The 16355-nt window shown below is 42.8% G+C and overlaps 1 protein-coding gene across 10 annotated transcripts in view; it reads right to left on the reverse strand.

Annotated features, from left to right (window-relative positions):
• The window catches only part of AOPEP (aminopeptidase O (putative)), a 324257-nt gene that overhangs the window by 22007 nt on the left and 285895 nt on the right, over window positions 1–16355 (reverse strand). For 6 of the 10 annotated variants that reach the window (XR_004319043.1, XM_032477459.1, XM_032477458.1 and 3 more), the window contains one exon: window positions 2833–2949. The exons of 3 other annotated variants lie outside the window; for them this stretch is intronic. Coding sequence is in view for 4 of the 7 variants with exons in the window: in XM_032477459.1 (XP_032333350.1) it covers window positions 2833–2949 (117 nt within the window). In the remaining 3 variants the exon portion in view is untranslated. Of the gene's footprint in view, window positions 1–2832; window positions 2950–16355 lie in introns of those variants that run through there. One more of the 10 variants, XR_004319048.1, reaches the window with a different exon arrangement.

The raw sequence follows: 16355 nt of genomic DNA on the forward strand, positions 1-16355 counted from the left end.
CACCTAATGTGACACCAGTCCCAGCGCCTTGGCGGCATCCTGATCATCCTGATCAAAGCGCAGCAGGGCCACCACCCCACTGCTCCATGCTGGGAAGACACCTCTGGAGCCGTGTCCCACGGGGACGCTTCATTCACAACCGGCCACACTCCAGTATCTTCGGCCGGTTTTCGAATGCCGGCTATTTATTACATATTTAAACACCCTGAGAACAAGTAAATGGGACAGTGCTTATTTGTTTGGTCAAGATGAAGTACCAAGAATGAAGTCAGAAGCCTCAAGACTTTTCCCATCAAATAATAATTCTTTCTCCCATGAAATGTTCTGTCACTTAGAAGCAGATGGTTAAGTCAACTAAATTCCTGCTAATCAGTGTCACAATAAATCACTTAACCAATGAAGTTTCTAGAAAACACCCTGGTTGGCCAAAATCCTGTTGCCTTTCTGGTGCTGAGTGGCATGTCAAGGGAACCTCACCATAAGCTAAGCTGCCAGTGTGGCTGATGACAGACGGGGCCGCAGAGGCCCGGGAAGGGGGGAAGGGGTGGCACACAGCGAGGCCCAGGTCCTTCCTGGTCTGGGCCCTGCCCACCCGTGCAGGCCCCAGAGCAGGGGTCAGCAGACTGGGGACGGGGCAGGCCAAACCAGCCCACAGCTAGGAGTCATGCGGACGTTTTAGAAGAGTTTTAAAAATGAACAACAGAAGAATTATTCTGAGACGCGATAACTGCATGAAGTTCAAGTTTCAGGGTCCATCAGCAGCTCCACCGGAACACGGGCACGCCTGCTCGTTTTCACACCGTCTATGGCAGCAAAGCTGAATGGGTAGCTGTGACAGAAACCACGGGGCCTGAAACATTAAAATCTGCTCCTTTACAGAAAATGTATGCTGACTTCCACCCCAGCATGTGCCAAGCTCACCCCTGTGCACCTGCTGTCACCTCCGCATGGAAATCCCCACTGGCCCTTGGCTTTGCATGGCCAACTCCTTCTGACCCTTAGGTCCTGGCTCGAATGTCACTTTCTCTGCATGACCCTTCCTGAACTCTACCTAGAAACACTTATCCTTTGTAGCTCTTATCTGCAACTGTCCTGTTCATTTGCTTAGGAGCTGTCCTTCCAGAAGAACACAGACCTCCTCAGGGTGAGCCTGGCCACCGCTGAATCCCCGTGCCCGGCACTGGTGCCGCTGCATGACGCTGACCATGCCAGTCACAGGAAGCAAGTCGAGCCCTCCCCGGGCCCCAGTCTCTCACCACCGAGAAGCCAAGCCTGAAGAGACCACTCCGGCCTTAGGCATCGACGGTGAAGCTTGTGAGGCGTAAAACAAGCAACCAGATAAAACCTGTTATATTCCCCAAAGATTCAAGAAGTTATATATAACAGCTAGGCCGAGCCGCGGGCTGAGAACACGGTGTGCTTTATGTTCATGCCAACAGGAAAGGCGAGGAAGCAGGGCCCACCACCTCCCAGCTTTCTGGGGAGGAGCGACAGGTGCCCGGCACCTGCTCCCATCCCCCTGCCTTCATCAGTCACAGGGGCCTGGCACTTCGGTGGTATTCAGCTCTGATTAAAGCATAACCTCATGCCTATAAATAGAAACCTCTTCTAAAGACTAATTAAAAATAACAGGCTGGCATTTGGGAAGGCCTATAAACAAAAACCTAAGGGCTGAAATAAACAGCAACCGTTGCATGTCTGATCTCCTCTGAGCTCTGCTGAGATGGGTAAAAAGCTCCATGTGTCCTCTCTGGAGTTTTTCAATTAACTCCTGAATCGATGGAAGGGCTTTAACATCTATGATGATGTCCGTTTCACCTTTTCATCTAGTAATGAGCTGGTTTTTATCAATTTACTCCATTTTAACAATTGTGAAATTAATTTTAATAATATTTTATTTAACCCGACGTATCCTAAATACCACTGTGACATTGTAATCAGTAAGAAGAAATTATTAACGAGATATTTTGCTTTTTCTTTTGATACTACATCTTCGATACCCACTCTGCATCTCACACTCGCAGCGCATCTCAATTCAAAACGGCCACGTACCACGTGCTCAACAGCCACACGTGCCTGGTGGCTGCCATGCTGGACGGCTCCGTTTTAAATGTTCATTTATTCTCAACAAACACAAATCAAACTTACCTGCATTTCAGGAGTTTTACATAAAAGAGCTTTTCTCTTTTTGACCGTGTGCTTATTTCTTACTTAGGACAACAAAATACATTAAATAGTCATTATTTTATGTATTAAAAAGAAAAACCCTAGCACTTCATCTCAGGATTCACGCTGCATTCTTCACAATAAGCTGAAAGACACTAAGGACTGCATCGTACTGTTTCCACAAGCATCCAATTCTGCTTTTCAGACCGCGGCTGTGAGATTTAGTTTTCATTTCCTTTATACACGGCTGCTTTCCGGTCCTAACTGAATGCAACCAAGCAGCTCTGGCACATCTAAGCCAAGTCTCCTTAATGCACAACAGGACGGCGCCACAGTCGTGCACAAGATGACTCACCCGAGTTCACAACTCAGAAACACTCCACCCGCCTGCTCATTCCTTCTGGAGACTTACGATTTAAGAAGAGGGGAAAACTTGGGACCTCAAAATACCCCGGTAAATGACCAGGATCAAAAGCCCCCTGCTGGAGCAAGTGCAGCCAGGGAAGCGGTTTACCCTTTGCTTGAAGTCCTGCTCCACACTCACAAGCACGCAGCACAGGACGCTGCTACTGGAAACAGCACTTCCAACAGTCTGGGACGCAGTGGGACAGTCATTCCTCACCAACAGGGAGGGCCCGCCACATCACTCCGCGGACGTCCCGTTACCTCTGCATCCTGCTCTGGGAGGCGGTACGTTCTCTCCAGGCTTTGCAGAGTTCGGGGGCTCAGGGTCTTCTGCTCTAAGAGATGCTCCAGAAGCAAGACCAGCTGGTCTGGAAGAAGCTGAGGACAAAGCCAAACACCCCGTGAAAATGCCATTCAGCATATGAGAAACAAATCCAAACATTTAAACCCAAGACAGCAAATCCAGGGTAACCCGGGCACTTCCAGCAGCTGTCCGAAACACCGGAAGACTGTAGACTTTATTTTGGTAAAACCTCAAGGTTTACACTGTATCCCTGAAGACACTGCATTCTGGGGCCTGATTAAGCTCTGTTTTCCACGTCTGTTGATGCCAGTTCTATACTTAAGAGCAGATAAAACTTCACTTTTTTTTAGGTTGTACAGTGTGAATTTTTTTAAGGTGTACAACGTGATGATTTAATGTACATATACATTGTGAATGATAAAACCTACCTTAATAAAACATTATCATGGTTTTATCAGATCTTTTACTTTATGGCATGCATATGCCAAAAAACATCATTTAGCCTCGACAAATACTCAAGAAGCTAGCTGGTCTTAGGTAAACAGGTAGAAATTTAACAGGAATAAGCAACTTTCAGATTTCCTTCTTTAGGATGTAAATCTTGCAGAGGTACATCAAGAAATAAAGAGTGTGTAATGAAACCAGAACCGTATCTCACAATCCCTCCATTGTAAAAACTGAAAAGTTTAAAAACAGTTATTTTATGATCATACATGGGTACGATCACACACACACACACACACACACACACACACACACACACGGTGACTCATATTCCTGAGTTTTCATACAGGGTAAATAAAAGTGGTGTTACCAGCTAAGAGCAAAGAGAAGACGGTGTTTTTATTTGGTTCAGAAATAACACAAACTAATATGTGAGCAAGGAATACTTGTGAAATCCAAGAACTTAAAATAAATCTTACTCTCTATTGTACTGCACCTCCAGCACAGGGCAGCGCTGAAATAAACTGCTGGTAGAAGGGGGAAAAAAATCAATCAAAGACACATCTTACAGGAACCAAGAAACACTCACTCTGAAATGAAAGTTTTAAAATCATTACTATGAATTTCACTCTTGTCTACACTTACCTTTTCTCCATCCCTGCTTAAGCCCAGATGATCCTTGTCAACTAACCCAAATTTCCATCTCTGGAAGCTAACACCAGAGCAACAGAATGTTCATGAGAGCACCTGGATTTTAATCCCCACTTTGTTGCTCTGAAAGAAATTTTTAGATGACTGACTTCTCCCCCTACCTCTCTGCCTTTCAGCCCCAAGTGTGCACTCTGCCTCCGCCTCCTCCCTCCATTCGGACACACACACACACACACCTGTAGGAAAACCCAGTAGAGACTGTGTGCATGACATTTACCACGCTAATTCCACAAAGAAAGTGTTTCTTCTATTTTCTCATCTCATCTTTCTAAGTTCTAATAAAACCTCACTTCCCTGTAGACAGACAGACAGACAGACACAAACGCATCACACTTGATTCCTGGGTATTTTCATTTCACAGCATCAGTCCACCCACTTGAGAGTCACGCTGTGGGTCCTCTCAGGCTGAAGGGAGAAACGAGGCACTTCAGCAAAAACAGAGGGCTAGGCTCAGCACTGACCCGTGAGCTTCTCCACAACAACACAAGTTCCTCCTGTGAGAACCCTCATGCCTGTTAATATGCTTCAGCGACATCAAATGATTACTTATTGCCTATTACAAAAATGCCATTTTCTATTTTCTACAGTTTCGCACATGTGAGGCTACTTTTACATTAAAAGAAATCAGCTATGTCATAAAACAGGCCAAATCCAGGACCACCAGCTTCTGGGGTGCGTCCACGCCCACCATCCACACCGAGAGCACTCGGCAGGCAGGCCGGCCACAGACAGAGGGGGAGTCTCGCCCCGCCTTGGGCGCTCCTGAGCGGGCAGCAGAGCTGAGACTTTGCTCTCAGACTTTCCCGCGGCCCCTCCTGTTGCAGCTCCATCTCCTAGGCTCGGCCCAGCGCCTGGGGCTTCCTCGGCCCTCCTTCCCGTCCACTCGCCCTGCGGCCTCCCACTCTGGATCCTCCTCCCTACGTTTCAAGAGGGGCCCTGCCCTGGTGGAGGCTAAGCCTTCAGCCTCAGCCCTGAGTGCAGCCCTCATTCCCCTGCTAAGGGTACCCCTGATTGCGCTCCGGTTCCTGAACCCTCCCCATGGAGCCTGCGCTTTCTCCCAGCACGGCCTTTCCGCACCCATCCACCCCGCTGCACCCCCTTCCAGAGTGTGCTCCATGTGGCTCCAACACGCAGCGGCCTGGCCTGGGTGCCTACACAAGGGCTGGGGAGCGGAGGGCCCCAGGCTGGGCTGCAGGGCCAAGCAGTCCTGCACCCCTAGGGGCACTCTCAAAACCAGTCAGCAGCACTTCTATCCTCAGCCCATCCAGGGCGGCAGCAGCCACCCAGGAAGACGGCTTCTGGGGAAGGGCTCAGCCTGACACAGCACAGAACACCCATCCGCCGAGGGAGTGGGCCTCACTCACTAACTAAATACAGCAGGAACAAGCCCAGCCAATCTGAAGAATTACAGGGAAGGAAAGAGTAGAAAGAAAAGCATCTCCCTATGATGTGCCCGCACTTAGAAAAAAAGCCTATTGTTAGAACTTGAGTTTAGGATTTGGTTTAATCTAGTGAGACCCACGGAGGAAAGAAACAGACGAGCAAGATGACCAGCTTGGTCCTCCAACTTACCCAACTGGGCTTAACCAATAAATAAGTCCTGTTTAAAGCCAGATAATTACTAATATGCGAATCTATCAAAGAGTCTGGATTCACACTTCTACATCTTCCAAACAGAAAGCTCATATAGTCACGAAGAGAAACAGAACCAAAGGATCATTGAACGTTTTTGTCCTCTTCTAGTTTCACACAATGGGAAAATACCTAAAGCCAAGCCCTGTGACAGGAGGGACGGCCACGATGGAAGGGAGAGTCAAACCTTTGCGGTTCTTTATTAAGTCTCATTTACTTTAACTGGAGGAGGTAAGGCACGAGCTCCCACACTCCCCACCAGCGCTCCCTCCCCCTTCACTAAAGGAGCAAGAGCTGGCCTGTAGCAGAGGCACCGAGACCAGCACAGACGTGAGAACATTCTTCCACGACCGGCCTGTAGCAGAGGCACCCAGACCAGCACAGACGTGAGAACATTCTTCCACGACCGAGCTGAGAGTTCTTGAGAATGGACTTGTGTAAATGACTCTTAGTAAACAACCTGTAGCCATCTGGCTTTCAACTGTCACCCTCCCACTTCACGGTGGAAAATGCAGTTTCTAAACAATGAAAAAACTGGAGAAAAACCAGCGATCAAATGCTATTTCAGTACGCAGATAATAAAACTAATTCAGTATCTTTTCACTCACGAAGGACTAAGTAAACATTACATAATTTTCACATGAGATTCCAGACCCTGAAAAAGGAATATTGAAGCAAAACCATGGTTACGTAGCTCGCTTTAATACTGTACATTTTTCTTTGTGAAATAAACATCTCCTCCCTACAAAGCTGCCCTATGATGAGAAAGAAGCACTAAGCAATAAACCAAAACGTTTGCAAAGCCACGGAGAGCCATCCTACACTGGCAAGTGTGCTGTGATGCGGTGCTGGGTGCCACCCGCCCTGGCAGCTGGCACGGCGGCCATGGGCAATGCTGTGTGGGTCACTCCAGTCCCACCCACGTAGAAATCAAATTAAATTTCACATGACTTCTACGCCAACTGTGTTTTAGTACAGCAGTACTGTGGGAGACAGACATGGCTTAGCCACACTATGGCCTGATTTAAGAAAAATAAAGCCCGTGCTTCGGAGCATTATCTCCTGAGAAACAGCTCCTTTAAACAGTATCAGAAAGAACCTGCCTTTACTTCTGAGGGTCTAGTAGCGCTCACATCCACAGCTCAACAGTGACAGGAATAGAAAGTTCTTTCCCTTTGCACAAACAAGGAATTCATGACGGGGTTATTATTTTTTCCATATGGAAACCAGTTTGGTATTTTTAAAATGCATCTGCCTCAGAAACTTAGACAAAATAAGAATGGAGTGCCAAAGTCATGCGGGTACTTGAAATAGAGAACTTCACAACGCTGGAAGACTTACTCAAATGCAAAAAACAGAATACCAAAGGAGGCCAAGTCAATACAATCAGATCTGTTAAGAATTTGGAAGTCCGTGTTCTTGCTCTAAACATGGAGGAGTCCGCGGCTGCTCACTACCCAGAAATGCACAAAGAGAAAAACAGCCTACCTCGTAATTTCTCCCGGTCAACCTAAGAGTTGAGGTAAGCCGCACAAGTTTCAACAGCTCTGAAGAGTTTCTACACAGGCTCTTGTAAAGAAAATAGGAATTTTCCAAACCTACCCTCCCGGTCTACAAGCAGCACAAAGAAAACAAACCCTGACTCTTCCAGAAGCCTTTGACTGCTGTCACGGGGGCATCACTCACTCCTGGCTCCCTGAGGACCACCCACGCCCCGGAGGCCCTGCACCATGCCTTCCCCCGGCAGACCTCCTAGAGCAGCAAAGGTCCCCAACACGTCTCACCACTGACCTTCCACCGGTAGGAGCAGCGCAAGGGACGGGGCCAGCCAACCCCCGCATCCTCCGCGCCCCTCCAACAGCCACGGAGGGCGCCTCCCCTCGCAGCCCGGCTGCCGGCTGCCGGCCGCACAGGAGGACGTCTGAGAGGCTCCCGGACAGAACGAGCCTGGGACCCACTGGCAGTGGCTTGAGTTCTATTATTACCCCATTATCACTCTGGGATCTGGGCCTAAATGGAGCGTGCTTCCTCCCTGGTGCCATTTCCTTTCATCCTGGCTGGAGACTAAAAGCAGATCAATGGGGGCAATGCATATGATGTCACTTCAATTTACAGCGGCGGCCTCCCTCTCTTTCAGTCAGTCTGAAACACACAGAAAGATCAATTCTTCCCAAAAATGGTTAAAAAATGCTTAGGGAGCATTCTTCTTCCAGAAAAGCATTCTCTGCTATATTTGTCTATGTTACTACGGCAGGAACTGTTTACTCTGAACAAAAACAGAAGAAATGGGGGAGGGAGGAAAATCTCAAATTCTCCCATTTGCTGGCTAAAATTCAACACAAGCAGGGTCCAAACCAGAACTAGGGTGGCTGACCTTTGAAAGTCACACATTTCCTGGCACAAAGGCACAAAACACAGCAGTTCTCCTTTGCCCCTTGGATTAGAAAGGTAATCCCAGAGACTTAATGTCTTTTTACTAGGACCCCCGCCCCCCGCAAAGCCTAACAAATTCCTTTCTACTCTTCCCAGAAAACACACCCACTGCACCACACACCCTCATGTGCCCCCACAGTCCGCAGGTGTGGACGTAAACTGCCCCTGTTCACACAGCTTCTTCCTTACAGGCAACAAGGAATTCTGACCACAGGACACAAGACAGAACTTTAAACCAAGTTACCTTTCAGATGCTGCTCTGAATCAAAATAAAGTAAAAATCTCTAAGTTGTGTAAATTTTCATACAGTGATTTTTGAAAGTGGGGTAAAATTAAGATATAATCCACAAAGTTCATCATCAAAACAAATGCGTTCTCCTTCCTCACAATCCAAAAAGAAACACAAAATCTTAAAGAGTATCAGAACTCTGGCACAGCTGACTCTGCCCACCCCAAATACTGGCCAGGAGGGTGGTCTTCACATCACTGTCACTACATGACCTTTCATCTGCCACATAATGATAAACATTTTTAAGTGACAAAAATGCACAGGCATGTGTCTGCCCAAGAGCAGTAGTCAACTAGGATATTGTGACATAATTAAAATATTTTTAGACTAAAACTGTAACTTGTATATAGGGGAAAAACATAATCGATTTGAACTGCTACTGAAAACTAACCGAAAACAAAACTTACAAAAGAAAAACTATACTTCACATGTTGAAGAGAAACAATGCATTTTTTTAAATGGCCAAATTTAGAATAGAAGTCTGGTTCATATTATTTTGGGGACACAAATTTGATCTGCCAACCAATAACACCATAATGAAATTAATTTTCTTCAGAATAAAGAAATCAATCATTAGATACATTCATCCAGTACAGTTATTTCTGGTTATCAAACATCTTTAGGGATTATGTCTGCAGTCAAGTTGTAGAAAAATTCAAGCAGAAGCAAATATATAATTCATTTCACATAGGAAAAAAAAGCGTATTTACTACATTTTGGGGAAAACAACTTTAACAGCTACAGCTGAAAAAGACTACCACACTTTTCGTTTTCAGCCACGGTCTTGGTAGTGGTGCTTCCAAAAGTGACACCACAGGGACTGCGACAGACACCAGCGTTAGCAAACAGTACCTGAAGTAATTCACCGGCATGATCATTCTCATGTCTCACTCGCATCAGATTGTAAGGGTCAAATTTTCACGTGCTCACACTTCCCCTGACTTCTGTAAAAGTATTACCCAAACTATACGCTATCTGATACAAAACGTATTATTTAAACTACGTAAAATGCAATCCTCCTGTCAACTCTTCTAATCACGTGTACGCTAATGGTTTAGGTTATAGCACAGTCTGGAAAATAAACCTTTGTAAACACTCAAATTGAAAATTCCCAAGTATTTCACAAGAGATGCTTGGAATCCTTGTGTCTGCCTTCCCAACTCAGGAACCTGCCAGACCAATAACCAAAGGGGCCACAGGGAGACCATTCCTGATCTGAATTTTATGCTTCTCAAGAAAACTATCGCTCATGAAGAAGAAACTATAAATTCCTAAGTGAGGCAGTCCATTCACCCTGCTATGATGACACTGGTGTGCTCAATGTAGGACTTGTTTAAGGCTTTCTAAAGAATCTGGAATGAAAACAATTATATGTATGCATATGTATGACTGAAGCATTGTGCTGTACACCAGAAATTGACACATCATTGTAAACTGACCATACTTCAACTGAAAAACATAAAAAAGAATTTGGAACACCTTAAAATAGCAGAGAATAGTTCTAACCTTTCTTGTATTCACATGTTTTGGTTTTTCAGGGTTTTGTTTTTTTTTTAATAGAAATCTGCTTTTCCTTTCCTTAGAATTAATGCTCTTAATAATTCTGTATTTAATAGTTGATATATTTATCTTGAATAAGAGTGTATATATTTTATGGATCTGAGCTATAAGCTATAAACAATAGTATTTTCTAATTCAAAATTCTGGTTGCATACTAACTTATGATCCCCCCAAATCCAGCAGATGAATATATCTTTATTATGAAAACTGCCAGTCAAAAATCTGTGTCAACATCTTGGCTATGGCATATAACCATCACACAGCGGAATATGATGCAGCTAGTAAAAGGAATGAGATATAACAGTTTCTGTAATGTGCCAAGACAGAAATGTTATTAAGTCGGGGGCGGAGGGGGGAGTTGAGAATAGAATGCAGGCTATGGTTAAATTTGTGTGAATAACTTTCTAAAGATACATAAAAAGAAATTAAGTAACTCTTCACATCAACTCTTTCTCTGAGTAACCTATGTGAGCTGCCTGGTCTTTTTTCTTGCCTCCAGATCGAGCTGAACTATTCTTCCTAAATCACATTAAAATTTTTCCCAAAAATTCACTTAAAGGAGAGAAGATCCACTTTATGAAGTACTTCAATATTGCAATCTAAGTACTGAAATGCATGAATGATTAAAGCCAATGCTCTAATGAAGTACTGAGTTGGCAACCTGGAAACCAGGGGCTTCTGTAAAGCAGTTAGTGACAGACAGATCCCCTAACAGGAGTGTGCACCAAGAAACCTATTAGCCTCTCTATTCTTAGTCAAAACAGTATTTGAAAGTAATGTAGATCTCAAAAGTTCTGATGTCAATATTTCTACACAGAGATGAATGCTAATACCATTAAATGTAAAACAAAAGTTTTGGGCGAGCAATGCCCAAACACTGAAAGACTTTTAAATTTTCCAAGTGCTTTGCATATTATACATGAAGCACTCAATCAGTCACATGCTCAGATTTTTATGTTGTCATTTACAATATAAATGAACTATGAAATATTTTCAGGTTTTTCCAAGGGAAAAGTCAGTAGCTATAATTTCATTCAAATCCAGAATTTCTTCCTATCTTTCTCTAATTTCCTGTATTACCCCCAATATGTCAAAATCAGATAGTCTGTGTGGGATTATTTATTACAAATTTGTTAACTTCTACAAAACAACTGCATCAACATTAGATTCCTCTGTGTAACTTCTGGTTGAATTTACTTTCCATAGCCCTATGTTCCTGGTAAAAAGTGATGATACGCACAAAATTAAGGTGTTCAAATGCACAAATATGCAACCCTTAGGAATATTCTGTCTGAAAACAGGTTTCCTCTAAATTGCAGGTGATTGGCAAATGGGAAAAAGAGCTAAGCACTTACTGAAATTATGCTCTTTTAAAACTATGGACAAAACCAGGACCCTCCTCTTTTAAGTTTAAATGAGGAATAACTGACTGCAAACAAAACCGTATTTTAACTTCTATAAAAAGACTGTACATATTTAAGGCAACTCTGTAAGGAATGGAACTCAATCTTGCTCATTTCATGTGCCATCTACCCCATGCCAGATACTCCAATGTTGATCAAATTTAAATTAAGAACTTAATGTCCCACAGAGTATGATACAGTAAAAAACAGAACACTGACTGCAAGAACGAATGTCAATCAAAAATTCAGTGATTTAAGTAAAACTATTCAAAGAAAACGTGTATGGCTATACCTGAAAATTCAAGGCAGAAGTGATTCTCACTTCTAAACGAAAACAAAATTTAAAAATACACTTAAAATATCAATTTTGAAAGTTTGACAAACTTATATAGTAACGGATGTGGTGAATGATTCTTACTTTAAAAGCTAATGGTAAAATAACTGAAATCTCTCATCAGTTGTAATCAATGGCTCCGCAATGTCTTTAAAGAACTAATGACTAAGACTCCGTGTGGAACAACCCCGTTCCCTCTAAGTGCAAACTCAGAAGTTCTCTATTACAGAGACACGTCCCTTTGCTTTCCATATCTCCTTGTTCAAACTTGCCATTACACATTACATTTTTTAAAATTTTCAAAATTAACATTTAAAAAAATGTAAGCCACAAAAGCATTTTACAGATGATGATACTAACAAGAGTTGCAAGGTGAGAAAAAAAACAAGAAACAGAAGGGAGAAACCAAGCCATACTCTGGTGCTCGGCTTATGGGAACAGCTCGGGAACAGACACGTGTACACTCAACATATTTTTAAACCAAGAACCTAGTTTATAAGCAAATTTCACTCTTCGGTATTCATTCTGGTGTAAAATACTAACATTCCATTCCTCCTAGTGCCTGTCCTTTCTCCTTTACAGAGGCACAGTCTAAACAAATAACTTTTCGGTTAGGCTTTAATTTCTAATATTCTTCTTACATTTTCTACCAAATCCAAACTAAGCATAAATTTTGGCCATCTGTCTACAATTTGTTGTGGTTTCTATCATAAAGTTGACAAAGCAGAGTATCCTGAAAGGCATTCACCAACCACAGCTAAAGAGGAATCGGGGGTGAGGTGAAGGAGGGTGAGGAGTCCAAACACAAGAATTACTGCTGGAAAAATACAGGAATAAAGTTGTTTTTACTCAATAAAAATGTGTTGAGAGTACTGTACAATTTACTATCCAATGTCTCAGTTTTCTTTCACAGAATGATTTAAGGCACATGAAGCCCAGGAGTCAGATTTCACTCAAATTCTGTACACTTTTGGATTCTAGTCCAGACGTTTTATATCCTGGATTAACTTTGAAAAGTTTTATGAGGAATAGATCTAGCAAAGAATTATCTTCTCAAGGGTCACTTAAATACTTACAGAAATTCATACTGAAAAAAACCGACTTAAGAATTTCAGGAAAAAGAAAGGCAGCGAAGTTTCACATACTTTCAAGAAATGTTTACTTCATTTTAACTCTTCTTTTTCTCTCTTCCAGCTCAATATCAGCGCATCTGAAGGGAATAAAAGCTCTTAATGGGCCAGCATTTTGTATGAAAGAGAAACAGCTGTCTTGTGGAAGCCTGCCACGTGAGAAGGTGAAATAAACAGGTGAATGGGAAACAGAACACTAAACCACATGGACTCGGACAATGCCAGGTTTGTTTACCCCCAAATTGCAGGCTATGTACAAATGGCTGAATAATTCAAAAATTTATGTACTTCCCATCATGATAGAACTATTTCCAACTTAACATGCAGACTGAGACTGTTATAAAAATGTTCTTCCAGTTCCAGACATGCTCTTTACCGCTATGAGAATGCAGACATTATAATCTTACGCCTGCTTTCAGCTCCAACTTGGGACTCACGGGCCCCGAGCAGCCTGCAGTGGATGCAGGAGAGCAGGAAATCTGAGACTGGGCCTTGTTTGCTGCAGTGGAAAGTTTCTCACGTGAGTTCAAATACTTGAAAGTTAATCAAGAGAAATAGGTCTTCGAAGATGCAAAACAGATACATATTAACCATGAACAGACCTGAAATTGATAGCTCTAAAATCCTAGCAGGTCTAAGACCTACCAAAACCTTTCATAGGTGGTTGGCATGAACATGATTAAACCTAAGATATGTTTTCTAGCAGAATCTAAAATCTTAAGTATTCCAAGTTACTCCTAACAGACTTCTAAGAAATCTCAAACAATAGGAAGTTTTAGTATTTCTATGTTTTTATATCTGCCTTTATGTATGTATAACCTACTCATAATAAAAATTCAGTTTTATAAGCATAATACATTTTAACAGCACAGAAATTTTGGAAATTACAGGAAACGTTAAGACATTTCTAAGTATTCAGATTGTTTATTCAATTTTCATGGAAAATAATCTGTGGAAAATCAAACTTTCCCTCCCCTCAGTAAGTATCCCAGCTTATCTGTTTTAAAAATTAACTTGGAATTTATGTTTTTAAAAAAAAGGTTACAATGAAATGTAGTTTTCTTTATGTAGGTTTTTAGAAACTTTTCTTATATAATTAAAACTAAAAAGAGAAACTTTAAAAATGTTTAGTCTTCACACTTTAACAGAATTTCTGCTACTTTGCTTTTACCAGTTACAACATATCAACTATAATCTACAAATTCTATTTCGAAGTGAAGCTTGACTTCTTTACAAGTTAACTTGAAAAACCAGTGATCACAGATCTCCCCCCAAATAAAAAGTGGACACAGATTTTTAAATCACTAAATACAATTTCACAGGTTGAGAAGCACTTTCCTGATTTCACAACGCAGGGTCTCATCTCAAAACTTTACAAGTAATAGTTACCTTTGACGCAGAAATAAAACATGAACAGGTCTGCTCCCTCCAGGGAAATTCAAGCAAACTTCTCTTTCGAGTCAAAGTATAAAACGCGGCTCTTTTATTGTCTCTGGTTAGCTCTCCAGCACTTGGCCTACGGTTCTACCTAAGAACGCTTGCTAGGAATTGAGACCAAAGACCAGAACCCCTCTAGATCAATCAGTACACACCCCTTGACAAAAAGGAAAGAGGACACTTCTCCAGAGACTAAAGTTAACCTGAAGAACACTTCTAAAGGCTCCAGTCTGAAGCAGTAATTTGTTACTCTTTTCCTGCTCGATCTGTCCTCTATATAACTTTCTTGAGCACATCAATTTGTTTACCCGCTCCCTCTTCCTTGAAGGCTCAAAAAACTACAATACAGATGCCCATGCCCTTGAATGCACTCAAAGTTTAAAATGTTTACAAGTACAAAGGCGTGAAAACAAAGGCAACAGCCCGTCAGAAGCACCCTACAGCATTTCTGAAGGCAACCAGAACTCCCATTCCCATCAGAAGATACCACCATGGTAGTGGGAATGCAAACTCCACAGACCGGGCTGTCAGCTGTGAGCAGATAAGAACAGGACTAGGAAGCAGAATGAGTAAGAGGGAACCAAACCTGGCTTTCCTTCCCGGTACAGCTCCTTCGGTGGAGAGGCTGAGGTTAGAAGGACGGGAATGAGAAAGGATTTTGTAGACGGAGAAGAAACCACCTGAGGTCTCCTAACCAGCAACAGCTGACGGCCGCAGGCCCGCGCAGCTGTCAAACCCGCCGGGCCGCCGCGGGCGCGCCCGGCCCGAAGGGAGGGAAACGCCTTACTTACTGGGGCTCCCGCTGGGGCGCGGGCCGGAGCCTGGACTCCTCTGGGCTCCGTCCCGGGCGCCGACTCATATCCGCAGCGGCCGCCGCGCGCGCCGCCTCCTGCTCCCGGGCCAATCCCCGCAGAGGCGGCCGCCGCCGCCGCCACCGCCGCGCCCCGCCCCGCCCCGCGCGCCCGGCCCGGCCGGGTTCCCACCGCGCGGCGCCCCTTCGCGGCCACACCCCGGCCCCCGCCCCGCCCCTCCCCGCCAGGCAGCTCCCACCCAGTAATTACTCTAATTAGAAGTTTTAGTCTCAGCAGTTAAACAATGTACGAACCAGTCCCAACACAGCCTGCAATTCAAATGGCTTTGAGAACAAAGACAATCATAGCTGTAGCAATTTTTCCTCTAATTTATAGAATGTGGAGACTTTCTCTCGTTGTACACCATACTTAAAAAAAAAAAGTTTAACCTCTAGTCTACATGCCTTTTCACAAGGGTATTAGCATTTCTATGGAAAAACACGAGACTATAACTGCTACAAAAGAAAAAAAGTTTCCAAAAAATGAGTGTTAAACTTCTAAGTTTAGTCCCACCTGAGGAAGATTTACAAATGTTCCTGGGTCACCTGGTTCTGAATATTAATGTCTTCATTCTAGTTTTAAATGTACAGGAGCTATTTCAGGATGAGTAATATTACAACCATAAAACATGTGCCTAGAAAAATAGAACACCAAAAACAAAAAGCCTTTTTATATACTTTATTTTCCAGTACTGGTTTGATCTTTAAAGCAATCTGCATCCATTTTAGAAGAATTACTCTGAACAACTCAGAAATTAAGTTTATGTGAAAGATAAAAAACAAAACATAGGCAATGAACTACTGGAGTAGAAAAATAAAACCCACTACAGAAATGTTACACTAAAAAGGTGATATGACTCATATGTCTTCCCCTTTCAATATATATTTTTCAAAATTAGATTTTAATTTTTTCAAAATTTCAGATAATTATGTTTTCAGTCCCACTCCATACATGCATTTACTAGAATTATGATCTAAAATTTTACCATTTTTAAATGAAGGTAATCCTAACTGCTCACATTATGGAAAACTAACTTTGTACTTTATTTTCCTACAAAATGCTATTTTTGTTTAGCAGCTAAATTTGCCTCTCTAAATATTAATGAGAGATATCTGAACATAATGTAGAGTTTCACTGCAGTAAGCACTTTAAAAGTTAATCTCTTTTAACAAAAAACCAACTAATTTCAAGTTAGAAAAAGTAGAAAATAAAAACAAATGCAAACACTTTAAAATGCTAATGAGTCTACCTTGCTT

The sequence above is a fragment of the Camelus ferus genome, chromosome 4 (assembly GCF_009834535.1).
Source record: "Camelus ferus isolate YT-003-E chromosome 4, BCGSAC_Cfer_1.0, whole genome shotgun sequence".
NCBI lineage: Eukaryota > Metazoa > Chordata > Mammalia > Artiodactyla > Camelidae > Camelus > Camelus ferus.